Raw genomic sequence first — 25,181 nt, 5'->3', positions numbered from 1 at the left:
TCGCTACCAGGTGTTCTGGAGAGGAAGGCTCGTGATTAGCTCCGGATTACGGGCCATCATCGGAAAGGTTACATTGGAGCTTAACATAGGAGAAAGTGATTTCGGGGAACTATTGACATGGGAGGCGAGAACAATGAGGGTGACATGCCAGGGTCAAAGAAAGATGCTTACTAGGTTACCCCGATACACCAGAGTGCGCTGGAGGATGTTGGTGAAAGTTGATCAGGGTCCGAGAAAGCTCATCTCGTGATCGGAAACCCAAAATGACAGCACTAAGCGGATCCGGCTAGCCTGGCACCTGATATTGTGGGGAATCTCTCTCCAACGCAACACGTGGTAGGCTCAATTTTCCGACCCCTGTGAAACCCTGCCAATCAGAGTGAAGGCCAGAGCCAGACGGGGTTTGCCGGCCTGGACCGAGTTTCTGTTTGGCTGTTGGCAACTAAATCCTGTCAACAAGGTCGTACTATACTAGTAGGTTTACTTGCAGACTTACTATGCCTAGTAGGGTGTATAGCAGCGACTCGTCCTGGGTTGGTACTGGACCTCCCCGTGAACCGTTGCCCCCCCCTGTGGGTGCATTTCTTACGGTCAACCTGGGGAAACCAGGTCTGGGGTCGCACAGAACTTTCCCCTGTGGGTAAACTTAACGCTCCGGGAAATTACCTCAGCCTGATGATTGGACATTGCAGGCTGGAAAAGAGGCATTCACCTTCGAAGCGAGCCATCCCAATCAAGCCTGGTGGTAATTTCGGATTCTGGGCCCTGGTGCATTCCATCGGTAGACTGCAGTGAATGGCGCTCCACAGCAATGGCAGTCATGCAGCCCAACGAGTCGCGGCCGGCGGCCAAACTGGAAGGACGGCATCGTGGCCAAAGCTGGGGAACCCCGTGGGCATTCCCCGGAACCGATGCTGGCCCGATTCCCAACGGGAAGTTGCGAGTCCAGCAGAGTGAGCTGAGCATGATGCAACTTGGTCCCTCGCACAGGATTATAAAACCGTCCAATACCCCTGGTCTCGAGTTTTCTTGTTTCTCGGTGCTTTCCTCCCCCTCTTTTCTCCGTCCCTTTCCCTCATATTCTCCGGTCTCCGTGTGAACGCCGCTACCTTTCCCCTTATTGCTGCCATAAGGCTTCTGCCCATCCTTCTTCTTGTCGGTTTCTCTTTCACTGTGCAGACCGTCACACAGTTTCTCCCTTAGTAGCCATGGCTGAAGGCTTCGTTGACGCCTCGCGCGTCGAGGCCCCAGTCACCCTCAAGACCTACTTGATGTGTGCCTTTGCGGCTTTTGGTGGTATCTTCTTCGGTTATGACTCTGGTTATATCAGCGGTGTCATGGGAATGAGATACTTCATCGAGGAGTTTGAGGGCTTGGTACGTAGCGTCGTTGCATCAAACTATTATGAAGCGGGAGGGACTGACTTCGATGTAGGACTATAACACTACCCCCACCGATTCCTTCGTCCTCCCGTCCTGGAAAAAATCGTTGATCACGTCGATCCTCTCGGCTGGAACCTTCTTTGGTGCCCTCATTGCTGGTGACTTGGCAGACTGGTTCGGTCGTCGCACTACCATTGTCAGTGGTTGTGTTGTCTTCATCGTTGGTGTTATCCTGCAGACCGCTTCGACCTCCTTGGGTCTGCTTGTTGCCGGCCGTCTGGTCGCGGGATTTGGTGTGGGCTTCGTCTCCGCCATCATTATCCTGTACATGTCTGAGATTGCACCTCGCAAGGTTCGCGGTGCTATTGTCTCAGGGTACCAGTTCTGCATCACCATCGGGCTCATGTTGGCCTCGTGCGTCGACTACGGCACTGAGAACCGTCTCGACTCTGGCTCCTACCGTATCCCAATCGGCCTCCAGCTCGCCTGGGCCTTGATCCTGGGAGGTGGTCTGCTCTGCCTGCCCGAGTCCCCTCGTTACTTTGTTAAAAAGGGCGACCTGGCTAAGGCTGCGGAGGTTCTTGCCCGCGTTCGTGGTCAACCCCAAGACTCGGATTATATCAAGGATGAGCTGGCGGAGATTGTGGCAAATCATGAGTACGAGATGCAGGTGATTCCGGAAGGTGGATATTTCGTCAGCTGGATGAACTGCTTCCGTGGCAGTATATTCTCGCCCAACAGCAATCTCCGTCGGACTGTCCTAGGTACTTCTCTGCAGATGATGCAACAGTAAGTCTCAACCTTGCCACACACACACACACACACACACACACAGAAAGGGAAAGAAATACTGACCGTCCTCTAGGTGGACCGGTGTCAACTTTGTCTTCTACTTTGGAACGACCTTTTTCCAGTCGGTGAGTAAGCTCGATCTGTGCTTGAGATGATGCGCTGACGGAGTTATAGCTGGGAACCATCGATGACCCCTTCCTCATCAGCATGATTACCACTATCGTCAACGTCTGCTCGACCCCCGTCTCGTTCTACACAATTGAGAAGTTTGGCCGCCGTTCGCTCCTTTTGTGGGGAGCACTTGGTATGGTCATCTGCCAGTTCATTGTCGCTATCGTCGGCACCGTGGACGGTAGCAATAAGCACGCTGTCAGTGCAGAGATTTCTTTCATCTGCATTTACATCTTCTTCTTTGCTAGCACGTGGGGCCCGGGCGCCTGGGTTGTGATTGGCGAGATTTTCCCCCTACCTATTCGGTCGCGTGGTGTGGCTCTGTCGACGGCATCGAACTGGCTGTGGAATTGCGTAAGTAGATTGCTCCCCTATTGATGAAACATGCTGACCGGTCAGATCATCGCTGTCATCACCCCTTACATGGTCGACAAGGACAAGGGTGACTTGAAGGCCAAGGTGTTCTTCATCTGGGGCTCGCTGTGTGCCTGCGCTTTTGTCTACACGTACTTCCTAATTCCGGAGACCAAGGGTCTTACTCTTGAGCAGGTGGACAAGATGATGGAAGAGACCACGCCTCGCACCTCAGCCAAGTGGACTCCACATGGCACCTTCACGGCCGAGATGGGTCTTACTGCGAATGCCGTGGCCGAAAAGGCTACTGCGGTTCACCAGGAGGTGTGAAGGACGGGATATCAGTTTCGACAATGGTTTGCTGCTGACGACGAGTTGGTGGGTCTGCATACATAAGGGTATGCTCGGTTACTATCATGATTAATCTAGCTTGCTTAATTCTGTTTACTTTACGTTAGTTATAGCTAAGTAATGACGCATGATACCACCATAATCGTATCTTTTTGTGACCTGTTCCGTGTCTTTGTCTTCGTGTCCATATCGAACGGTAAGAATATGAGTGAACCCGCCTGGGCAAACCTAGACAAGTCGGAATCTTCCAACACCCCGCTAAGAGCAAGGGAAGCGATTGAAGCCTCTGTAGTGCGGGATCCACATCATGTCGCCGTGAAAACTTGGCTGGTGCGACTAGAAGTGGGGGGTGTTGTGTCCCTGACTCTGCCTATCGTGTGGTAGCTGCGAGCATCCTTATAGTCCATTAAGACAGTAGAATTACTAAGACAACATGGCCGAGTGGTCTAAGGCGATAGACTTGAAATCTATTCTCTTCGGAGGCGGCGGTTCGAACCCGTCTGTTGTCGTTTTTTGTCCCGAGATTATTTTTGGTGATGCCCCACCAATTCTTTGCATTTGTCAAATTCTAAGTTTTTGGTTTCATAATCCATCTTTATCTCTAGTAATTTCCACTTCATAATGAAGTTTATCCATCTTGGGTGAAGTATAGATTGAGTGTCGATCTTGTATAGTAACGGACTAGAGTAGGCAGACACAATTTACTAGGGCCATCCATGCACCAGGGAATGTCAATAGCTACCCAACCACCTACACAGTACAACTACGTGGTGGATTCAATGCATCACCATCTCCCACTAGATTATCTAGATCGGGAGAGTGTCCCCATGGGTCCCGTTGCGCAAATCGTAATCCTACTACTAAGTAGTAGCATACAAATGCTTATGCTCTACGCCAAAGTATATTTGCTTGAGGTGGAGTTAGTTTGCCAGGAATGCTACTACTAACTGAGGTAAAAAGGGCAGATTCACTATATCTACAACTATAAGTAACCGCACAGAGGAGTATACTTCGTCACAAGAATCAAAGTAGTCACTCGTAGTCAAAAAAGTAGTAGAATCTATCCGCCGTGCCGAATTGGATCAGGCGTGGTTCCGCTGTGCCAAGACACGCCGCGGCGGAGGGCCTACGTACACCCGCCGCCGATCTTCTCTCACTTTCTCTCCGCCCGTTGCAATGCTTCGCAACGCATTTCATCGTCTCCACGAATCACCGCTCGTTGTTTACTCAGTGTGTGTGCTCGCCAAGCCGCCGGCTGTTTGTGCGTGATGAGCCTATTCCTAATGGTGTGGATGTGCATACGCCCCCCACGGCCTTGCAGGGCCACTCACTTACGTGACAGGGTGTTTGTCCCTGATTTTGGGGGTCTTCTTACGTCCCTGTCTGTTCTTCCCCTTCGATTAGAGGGTCCTAGGCTAGACGGCTAGATTATCTGGTCGACTGTGCGGGTCAAGGGATTACGTGCTGGCTGTCTCCATTTTGTGCCCTTGATAGATTGGAGAGGGAGGCTGTGATAAGGGTACGGTGCTGGATGACGACGTTAGTACTTACAATGGCTGGCATGGCTCTGTGCTGGAGGTGTTCTAATCTTGGGTTTACGTGGTAGGGTGTGGTCTTTATCCCGCGTTTACTATACTCTTGATCTACACATCGACGCACGGCCAGTTGCTCTGCTTGTGGAAGGAAATTATTCCTCGAACGGTTCAACCTCGGCCCTGTCAATCCGCGCCACAGTCCTCCGGATACTCTCCGTTCGGATCACGGATATTTTGACTGACCAGTGCATGAAATGACCCGATAGGATTAAATCGGCCAATAACAGCCGCTTTTGAGGTCCTCGGGCCGTGAAACTGCATGTGTGTCGACAACTCCTTGTTTGCTCCTGGTTGCCAAGTCCGGCGGCATATGAATCATTGAGCACCCCGTGGACTATTCTTGCAGCAAGGAGATTGAATAATAGGACGACAAGCTTCGGATACTTCGGACATCCAATTGCCGCAGTGGTGCCAAGCCTCCTCAAACTGGATGATTAAGCGGCACATCCACTTGGTGGAGACGACGATCAGCCTGAATCGTGGCTCGGTAGCGAGGATGTTGAAGTTAGATCTTGCTGGAGCATACTTTGCTGTTGACTGACGACTGGCCGAAGTATTCACTGTTCTCTCCAAAATCTTGTGAAGACTGACTTGGGGGATACGCTGGGAATGAGAAGGGCTGACCTGCTTTTGCTTGGTAGGTATGTGATGCTGTGGTCACTTGTCATTAGTCTGGAGGGCTACCTTTCTGGCTAGAGAATATCTAGCTAGCGAAGCTAGAAGCTTCTTAAGACCCATACAGGTCCCTATTATCGAGATGGGTTACCCTGGACTACCCTGAGCTAAACCGAAAACGCTGCGGACCTGAAAAGACGCCCATTCATGCATAGGTCTGTCACAACTTAGCCATAATTCAGCAACCCCTTCTCCACAAGTGGATGTCGGGCCGCGTCGTCATGGGGGATCGTGCCCTACCTATCAAAGGTCTGGCCCCAGCACGATGAAGCAATTCGAAGCCCTCCAAGCCCTTGGCGACAGCTGAACAATTGCCGGCGTTTCATTTGGCAGTCTGGTCCCTTGGTTGCGTCAGCTGGATAGTATCATTTCGATGGTGATGATGTTCTCGAAAAAAAAGATATAAAGCGCTCTGTTCCCGGCGGATAGATCTCATTAGCATCCAACAACATCCTCACCAGCGCTCATTTACTGCCTCCATTCTCTTACCTTCTTTTCCAGTTGATATCCATCAAAATGGTCCAGCTTAACACGCTCCTTACCGGCCTGGCTGGCCTTGCCAGCGTCGTCTCCGCCCATCCCGGCCACGATATCCGTGCCGAAGCTGCTGAGCGGGCTGCCTTCATGAAGCGTGCTCCTCGTGGTCTGAGTGACTGCTCTGCGAAGCTGAAGGCCCGTGGCCTTGAGAGGCAGAGCATTGCTCGCCGCGAGAGCGCTGTGAATGCCATTCGCCAGAAGAGGGGCCTGCAGACCCGTATGGTCCTCACCCTACCGCTCAAGATTGACTCAGACTAATTAAGATACAGACGCTCCCCTTCTCAAGGCTCGCGACCTCGACACCATCCTCAACACCACCCACCACTCGTCCCTGGACGTGAGCCCCGAGACCGACCCCAACGTCCTCTTTGCCTCCAACGCCACCTGCGTTCTTGGCCCGGATGTCACCCAGGGTCCTTACTGTATGACTATCTTCTCTCTACGGGGTTTCATGTAGCTAATCAGACCAGATGTGACTGGCGAGCTCATCCGCAACGACATCACCGAGACCCAGGAGGGTGTGCCCCTCTACCTGGACATCCAGCTCATTGACACCAGCACCTGCGAGCCAGTCCCAGACATTTACATTGACATCTGGCACTGCAACGCTACTGTAAGCCAATTGCCACTAATACTCAACTTTCTGCACCACATACTGACGATATGTATAGGGTGTCTACTCTGGCGTGACTGCCTCCGGCAACGGTGACTCCAGCGATACCTCCAACCTGGACGCGACCTTCCTCCGCGGTATCCAGCAGACCGACTCCGACGGTGTCGTGCAATTCAGCTCCATCTTCCCCGGCCACTACACTAGCCGTGCTACTCACATCCACGGTACGTCCCATTCCTCCCCTACGAAACTCCCCTTATACTAACTCAACAAATAGTCCTCTCCCACTCCCCCAACGAGACTACCGCTCTCCCTAACAACACCATCTCTGGTCTCTACACCTCCCACGCCAACTACGTCGGCCAGCTCTTCTTCGACCAGGACTTGATCAGCAAGGTCGAGGCCACCAGCCCCTACAGCACCAACACCCAGGACCTGACCGAGAACGCTGACGACAGCATCCTCTCCGAGGAGGCCGACACCATTGACCCCTTTGTTGAGTACGTCCTCCTCGGTGATGATGTGAGCGATGGTGTCTTCGGATGGATCTCCCTGGGTGTGGATGTCTCTGAGAACAGCGAGATTACCCCTGCTGCGGAGTACACTGCTGATGGGGGTGTGGAGAACGACTCCTCTAGCTCTGGTATGGGCGGTGGCGGTGGCTCTCCCCCTAGTGGCAGCGCCGCCCCTAGCTCTTCTGCTTAAGTTTTGAGTTGATTGTAGGGTGTTTGTTTGTACTTGGTTGTTGCAGATGTAGGATAGCGAGGAAATAATATTGAACTTAGTCGTTCGTTTATTGAATCTGAATTGGAGTTGAAGATGGATTGAGTGGTCTTTAGAGTACTGATATGAATCATTGGTCAAATCCGATTCGTTGGACGAAATATGAAATTTATCTATTTGATGTAGTCTCTACCAATTGTACGAAGATGCTCGTTACCTGATTCTTCTGCTTATCTTGCTGTTTGCTGCCTTGGGTTTCGTCTTTCCTCATATCCCTCATCCATAGATTAGCATCATTTTCTCTTTTTAACTCAATGTGCCCAGAATCATCGTCTGCCTTGATTGCATCTTCCTCAACGATCTCCTCATACTATCCCAGGCTGGTTAGGTCAGTAAAAATTAATGCACTCTTATTCAGGAAAAGAAAACTCGACATGTTCGGCGATGTACAGTATCCCCCACCTTGATCCCGGAACCCCCCTCCGTCTATGACCTGGCATGACATTACAGTGAAATATAAAGCCAGCCTACTAATCGTCATCATCACACAACGCAGGACCCCAATCTATTCATCACCCACACACACACACACACACACACACACACACACACACACACAGCCTAGATCTACAGATACAACAAACCAAAATGTCCTCCACCCCGAACCCCGTCCCTCGACATGATCCCCCCAACATCCCCCCCAGCACACTCTGCACCACCCACGCCTACCACAGCCCGACCCGCCTACGCCGCCTCTACTACGACACCGACCCCAACAAAACACCCTACCTGTACATCACCAACGTGCCCCCGACCCTCATCACCCAATCCCTCGAACAAGACCGCTTCGTGCAAACCAAAGCCCTCATCACCTACGACTACCCCTCCCGCACGCTAATCATGAAAGGCCACCCTCGTCGACAGGAACTAGCCAAGGAGATCTTTAATAGCGAGTTTCTGATGTTCAGATATGGCATGGGCCGTTGGGCCCTCGTGCCACATGGTTCTGCGACAGTGGCAGATGGAGATGTTGTGAAAGAACCGAATTTGAGTTGGCAGCCCTCGGGGCGGAGTAGGAAATGGCCGAGTCTGGTGTTTCATGTTGGGTGGCCCGAGGGGAGGGAGTATTTGAGGGGGGAGGCGAGGTTGTGGTTGGAGTGGAGTAAGGGGGATGTGAAGGCGGTGGTGTTGATGGATGTGGATAAGGAGGGATTGGGGATTGAGAAGTGGGTGGTGGGTGAGGAGGGAGTGAGGATGGAGCAGCGGGTGGAGGTGAGGAAGGTAGAGGAGGAGGATGGGGATGGGGGTGAGATGGGGTTGGTTGTGCGGGGAGGCCCTTTTGTGTTGACTTTTCGGGAGGTTTTTCTGAGGGAGCCGGATCCGGAGAAGGAGAAGGAGAAGGATTGGGTGTGGGGAGTTGATGAGATTAAGGAGAGTATGGGCCTTGTTTGGCGGTATGGTGAGGACTGAGAGGTGGTGCTACCTTCGTTGAGTTGGGCAAAGGTATAATGTTGTGATCTGTATTGCTTGATTAGAATGCCGAGGATCCGAAATGAGATGTCATTGATATTGGGGTATTTATATCTCCATGAGGCTATAGTACCTAACGAACGTGATACTGAGATGGTCTAGCATGAGATGTACTAGTACTGATCGCCTTGGAATGCTGCTGACATGGAGCTATCTGCAACAATCAAGATTACCTCATACCGATGTAACGCTCTAATCAGAGTCCAGATATACAAGAATCCTACTTCCGATGAAAACCTTAACAAAGTAAGCTACTCCACCCAGCATCTACCTTGCAAGGAAAAAAACACGATGGTGGAAATTGAATACAATGAATAAGATACATCTCCCGAAAAGAGAGCCATCGGCAAAAGCAACGGTATTTCCCATCCATCATTAAGCTACTACTACTCAAGACGAATAGGAGGTAACTGGGAACCACTCCATGACAAGCAAAATGGAAGCTCGAACAACAGCCACTCCCCTGTCCTTCCTATCACGTACCGAGTTCCTTCTCGAAAGTAGATTCAGTCAACCAACAACGATGGATATACAAAAAACGCACTTCTACTGACTATCTTATAAGCCACTGTATCTTTAAGTCATATGCTAATCATTAAGAAAAGCCGATACTTATTGACTGCCGACTCTCTTCGAGTAAGACGTTCGATTGTTAGTAGGCTGAAAGAACTATAAACCACGATAGACAGACAGACACTTTGACTTGCACCATCCTCATCTAAAGGTTCCACCAAAAATATAGAAATCGAACCTTCTGCCCTTTTATTATACATTCTATATTATTTGTTCATTTAAAGAGTCAATAACAACTACACTGATTAAAAATTAATTCAACCATGAAGCAACGCTGACTAATAGCCCACACCTCAACCCCAAGATAGTGGCCATAACCCCCACTCAAACCAAACAGCAATGAACGACGGCAAGGTGGTCGAGTGGTTTAAGACGTAAGACTTGAATCTGGATTGGACGATTACCTGAGACACGGTGATTGTTCTGTAACAGACGACATCTTATACCTTCGGGTGCGCGTGTTCGAATCACGTCCTTGTCGTTTTTTTATTCCCCTCCAACCCCCACATTCCCTTATACGACGAGGGTGATTTTTGGATGATATGCATATGTATTCAAGAGATTAGAGAAAAGTAAAGTCAGATTTTATGTCTACAGAATATGTAGTATTGATATTAAATCAACTAGGGTATCAACCAGCCGCATATGTACTCATCTTCCGTAACTTCTCCCCAAACTTCCACAAAAACACCGGCGCCGGCACCCCCAGCGCTATTGCAATAAAGGCCAACAAGCTATTCCCCCACCCATAGTCCAGCGCTTGATACATATACGGTGCGAATAACGGGAACCCGAAACCCGCGAGCGAGCGCATACACGCCACTGCTGCTAATGCGCTGGCGGCGAACCGCGTGTACGAGTCGACGATATACGTCTGCAGACATTGGAAGGAGATGATATTGCCCATTCCGTACATGCAGGCACCGATGTTCGGAGCGATCCAGTGGCAGTGTGTCTGGGCTGTCCAGCCGTAGATGAACAGGCCCGAGGGGATGAGAAATGCGCCGACGAACAGCAGCGGGACGCGGAACTCGGGCTTCCCCATGCCGTTGTTTTTACCTTTCAGACGACGGTAGATACGATCGTTTAGCGGGGCGCAGATCTGAGAGCCGAGCCAGAAGCCCAGACCGAGGGAGATGTAGTTCAGGCCGCCGATGCCGGTGGATTCGTTGTAGTATTCCGGGCTGGTCCAGAGGGAGGGGAAGGTCGAGAGCACGAGGTACATTGTGCCGTAGATGTAGGCCATGTAGGCGGCGAGGGCTTGGACGATGGGTTGGGTGGAGAGGAGGCGGAAGGGGCGAATGAGTGCGGCGCGCATAACCTGCCCGAAGGTTTTGTTTTGGCGCTCGAATTCGGTTTGGTAGTTGGTATCGTTGGTTTCTTTGCGGAGTTTCTGGGCGCGCTTTTTGAGGATGATTGGGGCGTAGGTTTCTTGGAGGAAGAAGAGGCCGGCTACTTGGATCAATCCGTCGGCGATGGAGGTCGCGTAGAATACCCATCGCCAGGTTGTGTTTTCGGCGATGAAGCCGCCTGCGATGGGTCCGACGGCTGGGCCGAGGAGAGGTGCCAGACTGTAGATAGCGACGCTTTTGCCGCGCTGTTCGGGCTTGAAGCAGTCCGAGAGGACGCCACCACCGATCTGGGTTGTTAGATGGGGGTCTTGGAGTGTAAGAGGGGTTGCTTACTGCTAGTGGAGCGCTACCGCCTAATCCGGCGAAGAATCGACAGACGATCATTTGTACTTTGGTCTGTGATACGCCGCAGCCGATGTTGAAGACAAGATATAGTAGATTGGCTAACTGTAGGACAATCACTCGACCGTAGATCTCGGAGAGCGGCCCGAGAAAGAGCGGCCCGACAGCGTAAGCCAGGATAAACACGGACAGGGTGAGCTGTGAGATGACCTCGTCCGTGATGTTGAAGTCTTTAGATATCGAACTAAGGGCTGGTGCCACCATGGAAGAGGACACGGGCGAGATGAACGTGAAGCAGGATACTGTCACCACCGCCGCCCACTTCTTCTTCATTGGCCAATTTTTGGGGTTCTCCGGATCATCGGGGCCATCCCAAGTAACCTATCCTGTTAGCGCTAGATGTAACAACAAAGAAACCAGACATACCAGTTTAGGATCTGCTCTGGATTTGTCCGACCGTGCAGTCCGTGACTTTTCCAAGCCTGCTGCAGCCTGGGCTCCAGCTTCCAGATCACGGTCACGCTCGTTCACCACACCCCCGCGTACTTCAAGGACAGGTTCGTCCTTTTCCCCTCTGTCATCGGACGGTGAGTCCAGATCCAGCTCATTATCGCTGTGGTAGACAGAATGATCATCGAGATGCCTTCCGGAATGCACTCGTTCCACCTGTGCTGTACTGTGTCTGGACCCTGATCTCGTTCGCGTCCTCAATGTCCCCAGTCTGTAAGGCCGGCCCGACAAGGACCCATCATCTGAGCTAGACAGCGACGTAGACCTCGACCTAGTGGACCCGGTATCCGAAAGTGAATGTTCTTTGGACATAACCACAGAAAGTAACCTCAGGCAGAGAAGGAAGCTATAATCAAAGCTCCCAGCCAAGCCAAAACTGTGACAAAAACACCGTAAAAAGAGAACTGAAACCTGCGCCTGGGGCAGCCCGGTTAATTATATCATCCTGACTGAACCATGGCTGTAGTCTAGGAACGGTGATTAAATCCCCGTTAACGCCGATAGTGGGTCGTGTTTCTAGAATTTGCACTGGATGAAGCCATCATTGGCCAGCAGGTGAAGCTTGATGTCGGTCCACCAGTCAGTCCGGCTCCACGCTTATCAATGACTTGTGCACGGGAGCGGCATGGCCCGAGTCATTATGATCGAAACGGGCAATCTGCCCTGTGAGCAATGCATTCGGGTTATTTTGATTGGCACGAGGCCGTGACTGCCTGTCCGTTGGCGGGAAGCGAAACGACTTGAAGAGGTGTTGCACTGTTTGCAAACGTTGCATGCATGGAATGTGACCAGAGAACGTGATTGGCTCGAGGCTCGGCTGTCGGCTGTCCGGCACGTCACGTGTGTCACGTGAGGCGGCCCCCGCCGCTTTTCTGGGATGTTTTGGCCAAGTTTGGCTGCAGGATTGGATTGACCTGATACATTCCCTGCTGAGCTGCCTGATCAGCGTGCGGACGTCCGATACACCGTCGTGTTCCACTGTTGGCTTGTATGCGGCCTGCGGGTTATCTTTGTTTGCTGCCAATCACTTGCTTTTCTCCGACAAGACAGTTGACTCATACAGTCCTGGATTTTTATCCGGCTACACTCCGCTTCCGCGGCTATGCATGGGGGACAACCTTGATGTATGTATGGGTGACGATGTATGTTGTTAACTAGTAGTTATCACTGGCTGGGCTGGTAATTCGATCTATCGACGCTACTCTCTGGCTACAAGACCATCAGGCACCGTTTCGGATCTCCGATGGCCTGGATTCAAGGCAAAGTGCGGTCCCTACCCGTCCAATGCCTCCTCATTGACCGCTGTCATGTCCTCGTGCCCGATGAGATTCTGGGAGCACCGATTGTGGGTCTCTGCTAGCACAAAATGACCTTGTGCATTCGGTTATCGCTCATCATATCGCGGTCTGGACGGTTCTTAAACACCGCTCGAGATACTGCTCCACCCGTTTTACGTCGTCCAATGCGGCTACCGTGCCCACATATCCATCTGGTCGAACAACAGCCAAAGCTCCCTGGGCAGCATCTACACCGTAAATCTTGTACACGTCGTCCATCTCGTAGCCACTGTAAAAGCTCATCTCCGAGTGTCGCTTGAGCTCGGCTGGTAAATCACGCCAAGTGAACTCCCGAGACAGACGGGGATGGATCACAACCTGTTCAATCACGGAGGTAGGGAACCGGGGCAGCACTGCAGACCCTATTGTCCGCAATGTCTGGGCAGAGACACTTTTCGGATACAACAAATCATTTGACGTGAGACAAAGAATACGGAATCGGCCAGTTGACAAGAAATCTGCCCCATGTCAGCTACTGTCGGCTTTTGAGGGTTTTGCTGTTCCCCGTGCTTTGCTACACTTGGGCTTACCATCATGCAAGTTACACCGGTTTCCGTCGGCATGTCTTCGGTATTTGACATTTAACAGTCTCCGACCTGGACGAAGGATACCAGAGAGATAGTCAGTCCCCTCAATGGGGTTCTTCTTGGCATCCTGCATCTTCTGCACGATCGGACTCTCAGGATATTCAATCCCACAGCCACTGGTGAATCCATTGCCAGTACTAAACACTTCCAAGAATTGTTCGTGCGTCAGGCCGTCCGCGCCATCTTCTGCGGCGCCGATCTTTCCAGAGAACATGGACGAAAAGGCACGGTCGAACTCTATAAGTTCCTGGGCAATTGTGTGGCGCTCAGTGTGGTACGTATCCAAAACGGCGTCACGCTTTCCCGGCGATGTCGAGGCGGGAGTGAGACCATTGATTGCGTATGCCAATTTCCACGCTAGGTTGTAAGAGTCCATCATGGAGACATTCATCCCTTGGCCCGCCTAAATGACAGGTGAGTATGCAGGAGCTTGGCATTTGTCAACTGGGAGATACATACCTTGGGACTATGAGTATGGCAAGCTGGTAACGAAAGTGGGTTAGCATGCAGCACCCCAATTCAGAAGGAATATACGAACCATCCCCTACGATGAAAACTCGATTGGCTCCCTTTGAATCTTTCACTGTGAAATGATCCGACACTCGCTGGCCGATCTGATACGCCGCCCACCAGTCCACGGCGCCGTCCGTCTTCGGTCGGATATAGTACGGTTTGAAGGCTTCGGCCGCATTTTGAAAAATCCCGTCGAGAGTGACCTGGCTCCTGCGAGCTCGAGTATCCTTTGGTGTAGACTCATTCACTGGCCTCTGGTCCTCGTCTGGGGTGGCCTCGTCTGGCACCTGGACATACAACCGGGTCAAGTAGTCACCGGTCGCAATTCGCTCTCGAGGGATTACCATCACTGAAGTAGCTGGGGCATGGATGGCACAGCGCCTTCTAATATCAGGAAAATCGGTATCGACAACAAGATCGACCACGCCCCAGATGTGATCTAGCGACTCACCCACCAAGTTCAGACCCATAGAGCGACGGACCACGGAATGGGCGCCGTCCGCACCAACCAAATACTTCGAGCGCACCGTTCGTCGTTGACCTGCCGTCTCAATCTCCGCCACCACTGGGAATTCAGAATCGCCATCCTCGTCAATTTTCACGTCGAGGAGCTTAGTATCCCGCTGCACTCCCCTTTTTGAGTACCGCAGGAGATCGGTTTCTAGGATCCTCTCAATGCGACCCTGGTGGATTGTGACTTCATGCTGAAATCGCGCAGGCACGGCAACATCGGGCACTATCGCCGTTCGTTCAATGATCTCATCCTTATTGGGCGAAGGATTCCAGAATGCAACTTCCTCCATGTGACATCCATCGGTGAGAATCTCATCCGCTAGCCCCAGGGTTTTCAGAACTTCGAGTGTCCTAGGCTGGAGGCCATCAGCCTGGCCAGATTTAAGCGTTCCCGGTTTGGCATCGACGCACAATAGAGATGCATCGTTCAGTCCATATCTGGCCAACAGGAGATTGAGCATTAGCCCGGCAGGACCAGCGCCGACAACGACGACTTCGTATCTCTCTGGGTCTCCATCGCGGGGGTCGTTCGGGCTGAGGCGAGGTAGGGGCGGCGCGAAGGAAGGGAGAACACGAAGTTCACGCGAGGATGCTGCAAACTCGGTGAAAACAGGCATTTAGTCGATTATATGGCTTTAAGTGTCCGGGATTGTAATCAACTTAGATCGTATAGTAGGAGGAAAGCACCTGACTTGCGTGTTTTATAGCTGGTGGGCAAGTAATGGCAGGGTCACTTGGTTGAAGGTCAATTGCAGGGCATGTTAGAAAGGTACAAGTGTCCAACCGACCATGGTAGGAACTCGCCCATCTATATGACTGTAGGGTAGTCCCCACGAAGCCATCGAGTCAAACTATAGTCGCGTCTAGTTTGTTTGAATCCCCCACGCTGGTTGGCCGCGGGGTCGTGGCCTCAGGCACCTATTGACTTATTGGGAGGCTGACTGAGCAAGGGTGGAGTCACGCTTTTCCAGTTCCCTTTAGTATTTGCTGACTGCTGATTATTAGAATCTCACCAATCGCCCTGATCGGCGTCGACCTTGCCGGTTCGCGTAACAGATGAGGGCCCCGATGCTCCGATAACCGCCGATCCTACACTTCTGACTGGCTGCAACCAACATTATGAATCGTGGACTTACGCACAGTAAGTTGACAGGTTGCGGCTTTTGAAAGTGTGGGGTTGCTACGATGATGAAGTTACTTGACAACTCCAGCCCAAAGCCGATGGTGGCTGAGCGGTACGCAATCATGGGATCTGTCTATTTTCAACCATTGCCTGCCTTGACCTAATTGTCTATACGACAAAGGGTCCGTGCTGAAGATGAAGTGTGATAACTACATGGTAGAAACTTGGAATGTCTTCCGAGGAAAAGGGAGCTTCTGTCTACCGCGGAACCGCCATCCTTATGACCTCACAGACGCCACACCCCAGACGATTTGACCTTTCAAGACTCGAACTATCCGTGAGCCAACACTAAACTGATGAACTTCAGTGGGAGACTGGTATGTGCATTTAGTTAACACTGCGTTGTCGCAGCTTCTGTGAGGGTACTAAGTTGACCGAGAGTTCTGACAGACTCCACCTTCTGGAATTGTCAAGACTCAAATCAGGACTTGCCATGCGCCACCGTTGTAAGACAATAGAACTTGAATACTTATCCATGGTCTATACTTTGCAGGTCAATACGGATTCAGAACATACATAGGCCATGTATGAAACGGAGTTGACTCGAAAGACATGCCGGCCACATTGGAGGCACAGGAGCTCATGGGGAGGCTGTGGACCCACCAAGAGCCTGAAATGAGCGGACAAATGGCCCGGAGAGTGACACGCAGACCAGAGGGTCACTTCCGCCTCCGCTTGTTGCTACCGCGTGAGGGGGATTTCCGGCCATGAGTTTCGGCTGTTCTATTACCGGGGCATTGAAACTGGGGCCTAGTATATCCGGGACCCAGAGCAATTGTGCAGGCTAGTCCGCTCTCCTGAACTCAATATTGGGTAGAACCGCTAGTAGGGTGGCCCACTTTCGCTTGGGAGAATGGCAGTCTTCGGCAGCCAATCCCCCATCTTGCGATACGTACACCCTCCGGTAAAGCCCATTCGTCATAGGAGCCCTTCCTCCCGGTGGCGCTGGGCGGTTTGCTGTCAATCGTTAAATCAGGTGGAGAGGAAGCAGTTGCATTGTTGCTTTTCCCATCTTCTGCCGGATGAGGATCACTGATAGGCTGGATATACGGATTAAAGTCGGTTACCAACGGGACTATTGCCGGCGCTACTCGATTTCAGGCAGGTCCTTGGACTTTTCGGGTATGCGACAGATCACACACAAATGCATGCCATTGGCTAACCGCTGATAGTCGTCACATTGCGAATCCCAAAACTACAGGTGCAGCTTTCACGCGTGCCCAGACAGATCGCAAGGCGACTGTTCGGTCAAGCAGAAGTTCTTCAAACTTGGGCAATGTTGTTGGCTTTTCGTGTGTTCAGCGGGTTCTGACGATCTCCTGAAATTGAGCACTACACGGGTACCTCGTATTCGAACCTTTACTCCGCAACGCACTTCCTGGTACCCATGTCCTAGTGCCTAGGCCTCATACAACAGCTCCAGGCAAGAACGGTATGGACTACTCTAGCTAGTGGACATCGCTATCGTGTCTCTTGGCCAAATGACCACCCGCAGCCCCCACTGGATCCATTGCCTCCCCGTCCGATCACCAGCACCCGTGGATCCCCGTTGACCTCGCCTGGAACTCAGGGTTACCCCAAAGCCCTTCTGATCGCCAGTATAGACTCCACTTGACTGCCATCGCTGGGGGATTTCCGGGCTGGGGTTCCTACCACTCTGGAGTATCCTCACTATTACCACGTCGGTACGATCACTTCCAGCTCAAACGACAACACTCCAGAAAGACAAGTCGAGGCGGAAAGTTACACAGCTTCCTCCCCGGGCACTGATCGTCAACCCCACCAAAGAAAACTCCTCCAAAACACTTGACGGTTGAGGGGTGACGGAAGAATGCCGCGGTCGTCCCTCGCGCTTAGCCGGTGTTGGCATGAACGCTGACAGATTCGGAGCACGAGTGAGCTTATACACAGAGAGGGGATCGGAATCGGTTATAGCTGTTGCTGCACAACACATATAAGGGTGGCCATTTCATGCGTTCTACTGCAGCACTGCTTCACACTTAGCCATCCCTCTAGTCCTGCATCCTGAGAATCATGAATCGCCTGGCACAATTCTTTGGCGCTTCTACTGCCAGTACCCCTGAGAAAACCCCTGACCCGTGGATCGTGCAAGAACGCTCCGTTGATGAAGCCAGACCACTGAGAGTAGTTGTCATCGGCTCGGGGATTTCTGGTATCGTTGCATCTATTCGCTTCAGGCAACGCATCCCCAACCTCGATCTATGCGTTTACGAGAAGAATGCAGATGTCGGAGGCACGTGGTTGGAAAACAGATATCCCGGCTGTGCATGTGGTAAGTGTTGCAGTACATTCTTCTACTTATGCCTTGGCTAAGTCGGCTGGTCTATAGACATTCCTGCCCACACTTATCAGGCCACATTCGAGCCTAACAAACAATGGTCCACTTTCTATGCCGCGGCTCCAGAGATTTACCAGTATTGGAAGAAAGTAGCGGACAAATACGGCTGTGAGAAGTGCATAAAGTTTAAGCAGCAAGTTATGGAAGCTGTGTGGAACGAAAAGGATAGCAAATGGCAACTGAAGGTCAGATACATCGGATGATACCCTGGGACACAGCAGCTGATAAATCTTTGGGAGTATAGGTCAAGGACATAGATAGTGATTCGATGTACTCAGACCAGTGCGACGTGTTGATCTCGGCCACCGGTTTTCTGAATGAATGGAAATGGCCAAACATCCCAGGTCTCCATGATTTTAAAGGGAAGCTGATGCACAGTGCCCGATGGGATGAGAGTTATGACTACAGTGTATGTTGAACATTTCGGAAAGAATTGCTGGTCAGGGCTAATGTTCAATAGGGCAAGAGAGTCGCTGTGATTGGAAACGGCTCGAGCGGTATACAAATCGTGCCTGGAATGCTACCGAAAGTCACGCACATGGACCACTATGTCAGGAGCCGAACATGGATCTCACCTAGCTTTGCTAGGGAAGAAGTCGAGAGACGAGGGTCGAAACTAGACAACTGTGAGCGTGGACTGGGTTGGAAAATTGAATGTCTAGCTGATTGAATGTCCAGTCTCGTTTACCCCGGAAGAACTCGAGACCTTCAACAAGGACCATAGTGCGTATCAGAATTTCCGGAAAGGTAGGGGTTGCTTCCCAGTTCGGTTTTTACTGCGCTGACAGGAACAGAAATCGAGGTACAACTACAGTCTGTCCACGGCGCGACCATGCTAGGCACGCCAGAACAGCTAGGGGCCAAAGAAGTTTTCGCTCAGAACATGAAACAGCGGTTGTCAAGAAAGCCAGAGTTGTTTGAAGATCTCGTACCCTCATTCCCACCTGTTTGCCGCCGGCTTACCCCCGGGCCCGGCTACTTGGAGGCCTTGACAGATGACAAGGTGGAGATCATCACTAGCGGGATTGTTCGGGTTGATGCAGATGGTATCATCACCGCCGATGGGGTGCATCACCCTACTGATGTCTTGGCGTGTGCCACCGGGTTCGACACCAGCTTCACCCCCCGGTTCCCCATCACGGGGCGTGACGGTCTGTCGCTGGCGGAGCGGTGGAAGGATACGCCCGAGGCCTACCTCTCCATAGCAGTCGATGGGTTCCCGAACTACTTCATCTGCTTCGGGCCCAACTCGGCGCTGGGGGAGGGCAACCTGTTACTCTTGGCCGAGAAGGTGATTGATTATTTCACCTCCTGCGTGCAGAAGATGCAGCGGGACAACATCCGGTCCATGTCAGTCAGGCAGGATGCGGTCAAACGGTTCACGCGACACTGTGATCAATACTTCTCCCGCACGGTGTACAGCGAGAAGTGCCGAAGCTGGTATAAAGGGGGAGATGAGGATGGACGGGTGATAGGCGTGTGGCCCGGTATGGAATCCTTCTCCTGTTGCGAGTCCATGAACATCGCGTATTGACTTAGGCAGGATCCTCACTCCACTCACTCAAGACCCTCTCGCATCCCCGTTGGGAGGACTTCACCTACGAGTATGTTGACGACAACATGAATGGCTGGATCGGCGATGGGTGGACGGAGAATGAGAAGAATAACGCGATCGAGGTGAACTATCTGGACGATGATCAGGTGGACTTTCCTTTGACAGTGGTTGAGCCCCTGAAGAATTAGGCCGCCGGCATGCGGTGTCTCCTTTAAGATTACAGGCAATCACCATCATCTGATCAGTATCATAGAGGTAGATCGGCCATGAGAGATATGATGAAAGCGTCCAGAGGGTTGCTCTTCCCATCCATTGTTGGGTTGTTCTGCGTAGGCGGGAGGGTGCACTACACCCATCTGGGGTTCTGTAAGTTTGTCTTCTTGCCACTCAGGATGGGATCTAGGCTGTTCCCGCGCTGTACTTTAAAGCGTAATGTGAGGAAGTAGTTTGTAGAAGTGTTGTGGTGTGTAATCTATCTCGTAATCTATCTCCGGTGGACTGCCGTCTCCCTTGCCGGGCCCACCGAGAAACCGCGTCACTGGATGGTAAGATTACCCGGTAACATGCCCGATGGCAGCCCCGTTGCCAGTGAACTCGGGCGTAAGGCGCATACCAGGGAAAGAGGGCGTAACTACGGAACGAGCCGGCCACCTTTCCTTTTACTTTGGGTGGGAAGATGGGCAAAAAACCCACGAAAAGGAGACCCCAGAAAACCGGCTGGGGAAGGCAGTCATCCTTGGCCACTTAACTTTACTCCTCTCCTGCTTGTCTTTCTCTCTCCACTTCTTTAATAAAACCCCCCCGACCTGTCAGTCCCTTCTTCCGTTCACAAAAGTAAAAGTCTCCAGTTGCTTTGGGGGGAGTGGCGTCATACCGTCTCCCTTTGATCTCGGTCATCTCCAACTCTCATCTTCTCGCGATCTTCCCGCCCTTTAATCCGCTGTAATTTATCTCTCTATCTAATTAATCTGTCCAGAGATCGTTCGCCGTTTGGATCCCTACCGAGATTTGACCAATCTCTCTCTACCTGTTCTGCAGATCGGGCCGGGTACTCACAGTGGTGCCAGTGCCAGTGCCAGGGACCCCCGACGGCGAGCCGATCGTGTTTGCTAACCTTCCGGCCTCCGATCGCCGTCTCTTCGTCGCCCCCTCCCCCTCCCACCAACCCACCCCCCTTCAATTAGACTAAAGCACCATCTCTACCCCAGACCTGGATTTTCCCCCCGTTAATCTCACCACACCTCCACCTGCCTTCCTCCCCGATGCATGTCTTTCCCCCCTAACCATGAAGCCCGCGAGCAAGCATTTCTGCTGCACCATCTGTCAGCGGGGTTTCACCCGCATTGACCATCTCAAGCGACATCATCTCCGCCGTACGCTCCCTCCCATCCTGCATCTCGGCCCGCTTCTGGCTCGTGTCTGGCTCATCCTTCAATGCTTGTCGTGCGCTAACTTAAACGCTGTCCGTCAGATTCCGGTATTAGGCCTTATTCCTGCGTTTTCTGCAACGAATCCTTTGCGCGTTGGTTCGTGTCTTGCTCTCCCTCCCGCCCCTGGCTCTCGTCGGTTTCCCGACCGACGCTTGTATGTTTGCCATGATCGTTCCCCACAACTACGATACTGATGCGTCCGCTCAATCTTCAGTGACAACCTCCGCGATCACTACACGGACTGTGCCAAGCGCGGGGATCAAAAGATCCCTGAGACAGGCCAAAGAGGCCGGAGGCGTCATGCCTGTCAGTCGGCAAGTTCCCCCCCTAACCTCCCGCCGATCGCATACCCAGCCTAGTGTGCGCGCATGGTCGCTAATTATCGGAATTTAGTGCACATCGATGAAACTGCGTTGCGATGGACTGAGCCCATGCAGCTCGTGTCAGAAGCGGAACCTACGGTGTAACAATGAGCGCAAGCAAACAGCCGACAACCTGGAGCTGGTCTCGGGCTCGGCCTCGGGGAAGCGTGAGGAGTACGGATCTTCCTCGGATCGCGGGTCGATCAAGTTCCTCCTCAACGGTGGTACGGACAGTTTCACGGAGGAGTTCCTCCTTCCGCCCCGCAGTGATCGCGCTCGCGGTCTTGAATACCATAATCAGAAGGGCCGACAAGATGCAGAGCAGACAATGCTCGACTTCCGGACAGGTGATCCGTCAGAATATGCGCCCGCGTTCATCGAGTCGGACCCGGCTTCCCTCTCGTTCTTCCAGGATACCTTTCTCGATTTCTTTAACGGTCCTTTCGGGAATGTGAACAAAATTGTCGGTGATACCTATGCAGGTGGAGGCAGCTTCCCCGCCATGATCCCCTCGATACCGGATCCCGGCCTCGCATTCACCACGCAACCTACCTATGAGCCGGAAGAACCGTACGCAGCCGGACTGTATCAGGCGATTCTAGCACGGGCGTGGTCGGTCCCTCTCGATACCCAAGCGCAGGAGCGTTTGTCCACGTATCTAAGCTTTTTGTTAACGCCTGCTCGCATCGACAAGTTCGTACGGATGTATCTGGAGTACTGGCAGCCAAGTTGTGCCATGGTTCACTTTGCGTCACTGAATGTGAACACCGTAGCGTTACCACTACTTGCAGCACTCGTGTTCATGGGCGCGACGTACACAACTGATGAGCAGGAGAGGCATGCTGCAAAGCAGGTGGTCGATTTTGTAGAGCTCTACATCTTCTCCAGCGAGACCTTCTCACCGGAGAATGAGGTGGCTTTGGCATTCTGTGGACGTCGGATGTTTGACGGCGGGAATAATGATTGGATCCAGTTTCAGAATCTTCAGGCTGGCTTCATCATTGTCATTGCGCAGTACTGGTCGGGAAGCCCAGCGGCGCGCAATCGAGCGATGGAAAACCGGTTCAGCGAAGTCATCAAGGTATGTAGTCGGATATGCAGACGGGTGACGTTACTGACGTGAGTAGATCGCTCGTCGAATGGGCCTTCACAAATGCCGTCATAACCAACATCAGGCTGTCTCGGAATTCCAATGGATCCAGACAGAGTCTCGCATTCGGTATGTCTCCGTCCCCCTTTCTGGTTTACCCCGCTGACCGTAGCAGTACAATGAGCATCATTCTGCTGCTCGACTGTGCATTCTCCTTCTTCCAAAACTACCCTTGCCGTCTGTCCCATATTGAAGTCGAGTGTGACTTCCCTTGCGCCGAGTCCCTCTTCGCTCTCGAGCACCCATACTCGGATCGGAACTTCCAGGCCTCGAGGGGGATCACAATTCTGGAAGCGTTCCACAATTTATTCGAGGATGACCCCAAGGACACGATGCCTTCAACACCGGACTCGTCAGCGTCCGGCAGTATGGCGAACCTGACAGTACTCGACATGTTCATACTGATCCACGGTACGTCAAGCCATCGATAGCACATGACCGTTAAGCTGACTGCTCTAGTCTTGTACACTTTTATCAATTCGCACATGGCCTTACTGGGTCCTATTCTCCGAAGGACCCAGATGTCTCACCCGAAGCATCTCTTCAGCTTCGATGCCGCAGACAAGAGCCAGCCCGGAGCGATCCCTGACGACCTCATGCTATCCAATATCCGAGTAGCACTGGCCCGATGGCGCGAGCACTGGGTGACGCTGAGCAACACACTGTCGAGCCGCGAATGGGCCTCGATGGGCTTCTTCAAGAACGGGTACAATTTCTGGTTGGTCTCCCAACTGCTCATCACAAAGAAGAAGAGCGTGGACGTGGTGATGCAGATGGAGGTCAACTGTGAGGACAAGTTGCAGAAGCTAAAGGTTCTGCTTGATGAGAATGACTGAGGTGATAATTTCTGATTTTGCTTCTTCCTCTATCGATATGTCGATGTCGCCTTGAAAATAAGGAACTACATATGTACTTTGGGCGCGGGCGTCTGGAGCCAATGGGTCTGAGATTAGGACATAACCCCACGGCGATCGTACTCCTGTCTGTGTATTACTACATATGACATGTATTATATTAATGTATGAAATGATTTGAGTTACATGTGAGACAAATCCAAGATGAAGCATTGTGTATTTGTACTTGATGCACAAGACCGCATAGCTGACTCATCATCCAGCATAATAAATTCTTTAACCCAAAATAGTAATTACTAAAAACAGAAGGCGGTCACCACATGCCCATCTCTGCAACCACCCGACGTCAACAACCATCCTCCCCAGCTTCACAAGCTTCTTCTCTCCATCCCCCAATCTCACGGACACCCGTCCACCCCACCCACCATGCCCGACTCGCCCCCGCGGCGACGCCGCTCGCGCTCGCGCTCACCCCGGCGCCAACCTCCCAAAGGCCCGGGCGGATTTCGCTGGAAAGAAAAGCGCGCACCCCGCGACGACAACCCCAACCCGGACACCGACCGCGCCCTAGACCGCGGCTACCGCGCGCGCTCACCTCCTCGCCGGGATACCCAGCGAGACAGAGACTACGATCGCGGAGATAGATACCGACGCGACTACAGCCCGGATAGAGCCAGGGACCGCGATCGTGATCGTGATCGTGACCGGGACAGAGACAGAGACTCCACCAAGCCGAAGAAAACCGACAGCGAAAAGAAAGAGAAAAAGGAGAAGAAGAAGAAGCTCAAGCCCGCCAGCACGGAGGAAATGATCCTTGTGACGGTCAACGATCGACTGGGAAGTAAGGCGACGGTGCCGTGTTTGCCGTCGGATACGGTGGGAGATTTGAAGGTGTTGGTGGCGGCGCAGATTGGTCGTGCTCCGAGGGAGATTATGTTAAAGAGGCAGGGAGAACGGCCGTTTAAGGATTTTATTACGCTCGGGGATTATAGTATTACCAATGGGGTGCAGTTGGATTTGGAGATTGGGACGGGGGATTAGATTTATGTCTTTGGGTAAGGGGGAGGGGATTGGTGGTGGTGGTGCAAGTTTGTGGGTTGTGTGGTATTAGGTTCTGCTATGGTCATGGATGGTGGGGATGGGATGTTTTATTCTCTGGTGATTGTGGGGATTGGAGTTGAGGTGGAGTTGGGGGTTCTTCATACTGTGTAAACCTGTGGAAATGAAAATATCATCGTGCATTATATCATATTTCCTTACTGAGTAAAAGGTGGTGTTCATATATCGGGATCTATAATTGGTTCGTCGCTCTGGGTGTTTGGATGTCTAATTAAGGTATATGTAATGTATGTAATGTAGTTACCGCCTGGTCACTGTGACTTTGCCGGAGGTAACCATTGTTACCAGGGTTCAGTCACACGGCGTCGACCACGTTATCCAAGCCTTTTTGTGATACTAGTTGCGCCACAGCTTGAATGTTATGTTGACGTCTTTCGACTGAGGTAACAATTAACTTATTGCTAGTTTATGTTGGTATCCCAGCGTGTCGTCCCAATTACCGCGATCGACCCATAACGCTACCTTGGTACGGAATTAGTCGACAAGGTTATACCCGCTGTGGAGCTACTAAATTAGTTACACCGTACTGCCATTAGCCCTAAATCAACATCATGCATCCGGGGTGGGAAATAACCCAGCAACGCTTTTACACTCAACATCTAGTTAAAATATTTGCTTTTCAAATAGCTAAACCGCATTCAGATAACCTTAGAAAGAAAAGCTTCTCACAGCTCACCACCAGCAACAACAATCAAACAAACCCCTAACTAATACACCAA

The 25,181-nt window shown here is 51.9% G+C and overlaps 8 protein-coding genes and 2 non-coding genes across 10 annotated transcripts; 8 read left to right on the top strand and 2 right to left on the bottom strand.

The window, feature by feature from the left end:
- Positions 1 to 1,208: 1,208 nt before the first annotated feature.
- On the top strand, positions 1,209 to 3,181 carry An12g07450 (uncharacterized protein; the record flags this gene model as incomplete). Its single annotated transcript, XM_059751033.1, has 6 exons — positions 1,209 to 1,376; positions 1,435 to 2,171; positions 2,248 to 2,299; positions 2,349 to 2,699; positions 2,745 to 3,023; positions 3,164 to 3,181. 6 exons carry the CDS (start codon positions 1,209 to 1,211, stop codon positions 3,179 to 3,181), a joined length of 1,605 nt encoding a protein of 534 aa, XP_059604539.1.
- A 296-nt stretch (positions 3,182 to 3,477) lies between these two features.
- tRNA-Ser (TGA) lies at positions 3,478 to 3,559 on the top strand. Its single transcript has one exon. It is a non-coding gene; the product is annotated as a tRNA-Ser (tRNA).
- A 2,277-nt stretch (positions 3,560 to 5,836) lies between these two features.
- Positions 5,837 to 7,175, top strand: An12g07430 (uncharacterized protein; the record flags this gene model as incomplete). Its single annotated transcript, XM_001395756.1, has 5 exons — positions 5,837 to 6,074; positions 6,127 to 6,279; positions 6,328 to 6,470; positions 6,529 to 6,694; positions 6,748 to 7,175. 5 exons carry the CDS (start codon positions 5,837 to 5,839, stop codon positions 7,173 to 7,175), a joined length of 1,128 nt encoding a protein of 375 aa, XP_001395793.1.
- Positions 7,176 to 7,841: 666 nt separating this feature from the next.
- On the top strand, positions 7,842 to 8,663 carry An12g07420 (uncharacterized protein; the record flags this gene model as incomplete). Its single annotated transcript, XM_001395755.1, has 1 exon — positions 7,842 to 8,663. One exon carries the CDS (start codon positions 7,842 to 7,844, stop codon positions 8,661 to 8,663), a length of 822 nt encoding a protein of 273 aa, XP_001395792.1.
- A 981-nt stretch (positions 8,664 to 9,644) lies between these two features.
- tRNA-Ser (TGA) lies at positions 9,645 to 9,777 on the top strand. The gene has a single exon. It is a non-coding gene; the product is annotated as a tRNA-Ser (tRNA).
- Positions 9,778 to 9,927: 150 nt separating this feature from the next.
- An12g07400 (uncharacterized protein) lies at positions 9,928 to 11,812 on the bottom strand (the record flags this gene model as incomplete). The annotated part of the gene is made up of 3 exons (XM_001395754.1): positions 9,928 to 10,935; positions 10,982 to 11,371; positions 11,417 to 11,812. 3 exons carry the CDS (start codon positions 11,810 to 11,812, stop codon positions 9,928 to 9,930), a joined length of 1,794 nt encoding a protein of 597 aa, XP_001395791.1.
- Positions 11,813 to 12,894: 1,082 nt separating this feature from the next.
- An12g07390 (uncharacterized protein) lies at positions 12,895 to 15,067 on the bottom strand (the record flags this gene model as incomplete). Its single annotated transcript, XM_001395753.1, has 4 exons — positions 12,895 to 13,295; positions 13,368 to 13,827; positions 13,884 to 13,906; positions 13,963 to 15,067. 4 exons carry the CDS (start codon positions 15,065 to 15,067, stop codon positions 12,895 to 12,897), a joined length of 1,989 nt encoding a protein of 662 aa, XP_001395790.1.
- A 2,600-nt stretch (positions 15,068 to 17,667) lies between these two features.
- Positions 17,668 to 19,735, top strand: An12g07380 (uncharacterized protein; the record flags this gene model as incomplete). The annotated part of the gene is made up of 6 exons (XM_059751032.1): positions 17,668 to 17,926; positions 17,984 to 18,177; positions 18,237 to 18,401; positions 18,453 to 18,633; positions 18,781 to 19,479; positions 19,536 to 19,735. The coding sequence occupies 6 exons, from the start codon at positions 17,668 to 17,670 to the stop codon at positions 19,733 to 19,735; spliced, it is 1,698 nt and encodes a 565-aa protein (XP_059604538.1).
- Positions 19,736 to 20,832: 1,097 nt separating this feature from the next.
- An12g07370 (uncharacterized protein) lies at positions 20,833 to 23,325 on the top strand (the record flags this gene model as incomplete). The annotated part of the gene is made up of 5 exons (XM_059751031.1): positions 20,833 to 21,131; positions 21,415 to 22,420; positions 22,467 to 22,558; positions 22,605 to 22,900; positions 22,949 to 23,325. 5 exons carry the CDS (start codon positions 20,833 to 20,835, stop codon positions 23,323 to 23,325), a joined length of 2,070 nt encoding a protein of 689 aa, XP_059604537.1.
- Positions 23,326 to 24,150: 825 nt separating this feature from the next.
- Positions 24,151 to 24,384, top strand: An12g07360 (uncharacterized protein; the record flags this gene model as incomplete). Its single annotated transcript, XM_001395750.3, has 1 exon — positions 24,151 to 24,384. The coding sequence occupies one exon, from the start codon at positions 24,151 to 24,153 to the stop codon at positions 24,382 to 24,384; it is 234 nt and encodes a 77-aa protein (XP_001395787.3).
- Between the last annotated feature and the right edge of the window lie 797 nt (positions 24,385 to 25,181).

The sequence above is a fragment of the Aspergillus niger genome (genome assembly GCF_000002855.4).
Source record: "Aspergillus niger supercontig An12".
Taxonomy (NCBI): Eukaryota; Fungi; Ascomycota; class Eurotiomycetes; order Eurotiales; family Aspergillaceae; genus Aspergillus; species Aspergillus niger.
This window is presented reverse-complemented; position numbering and strand designations above follow the sequence as displayed.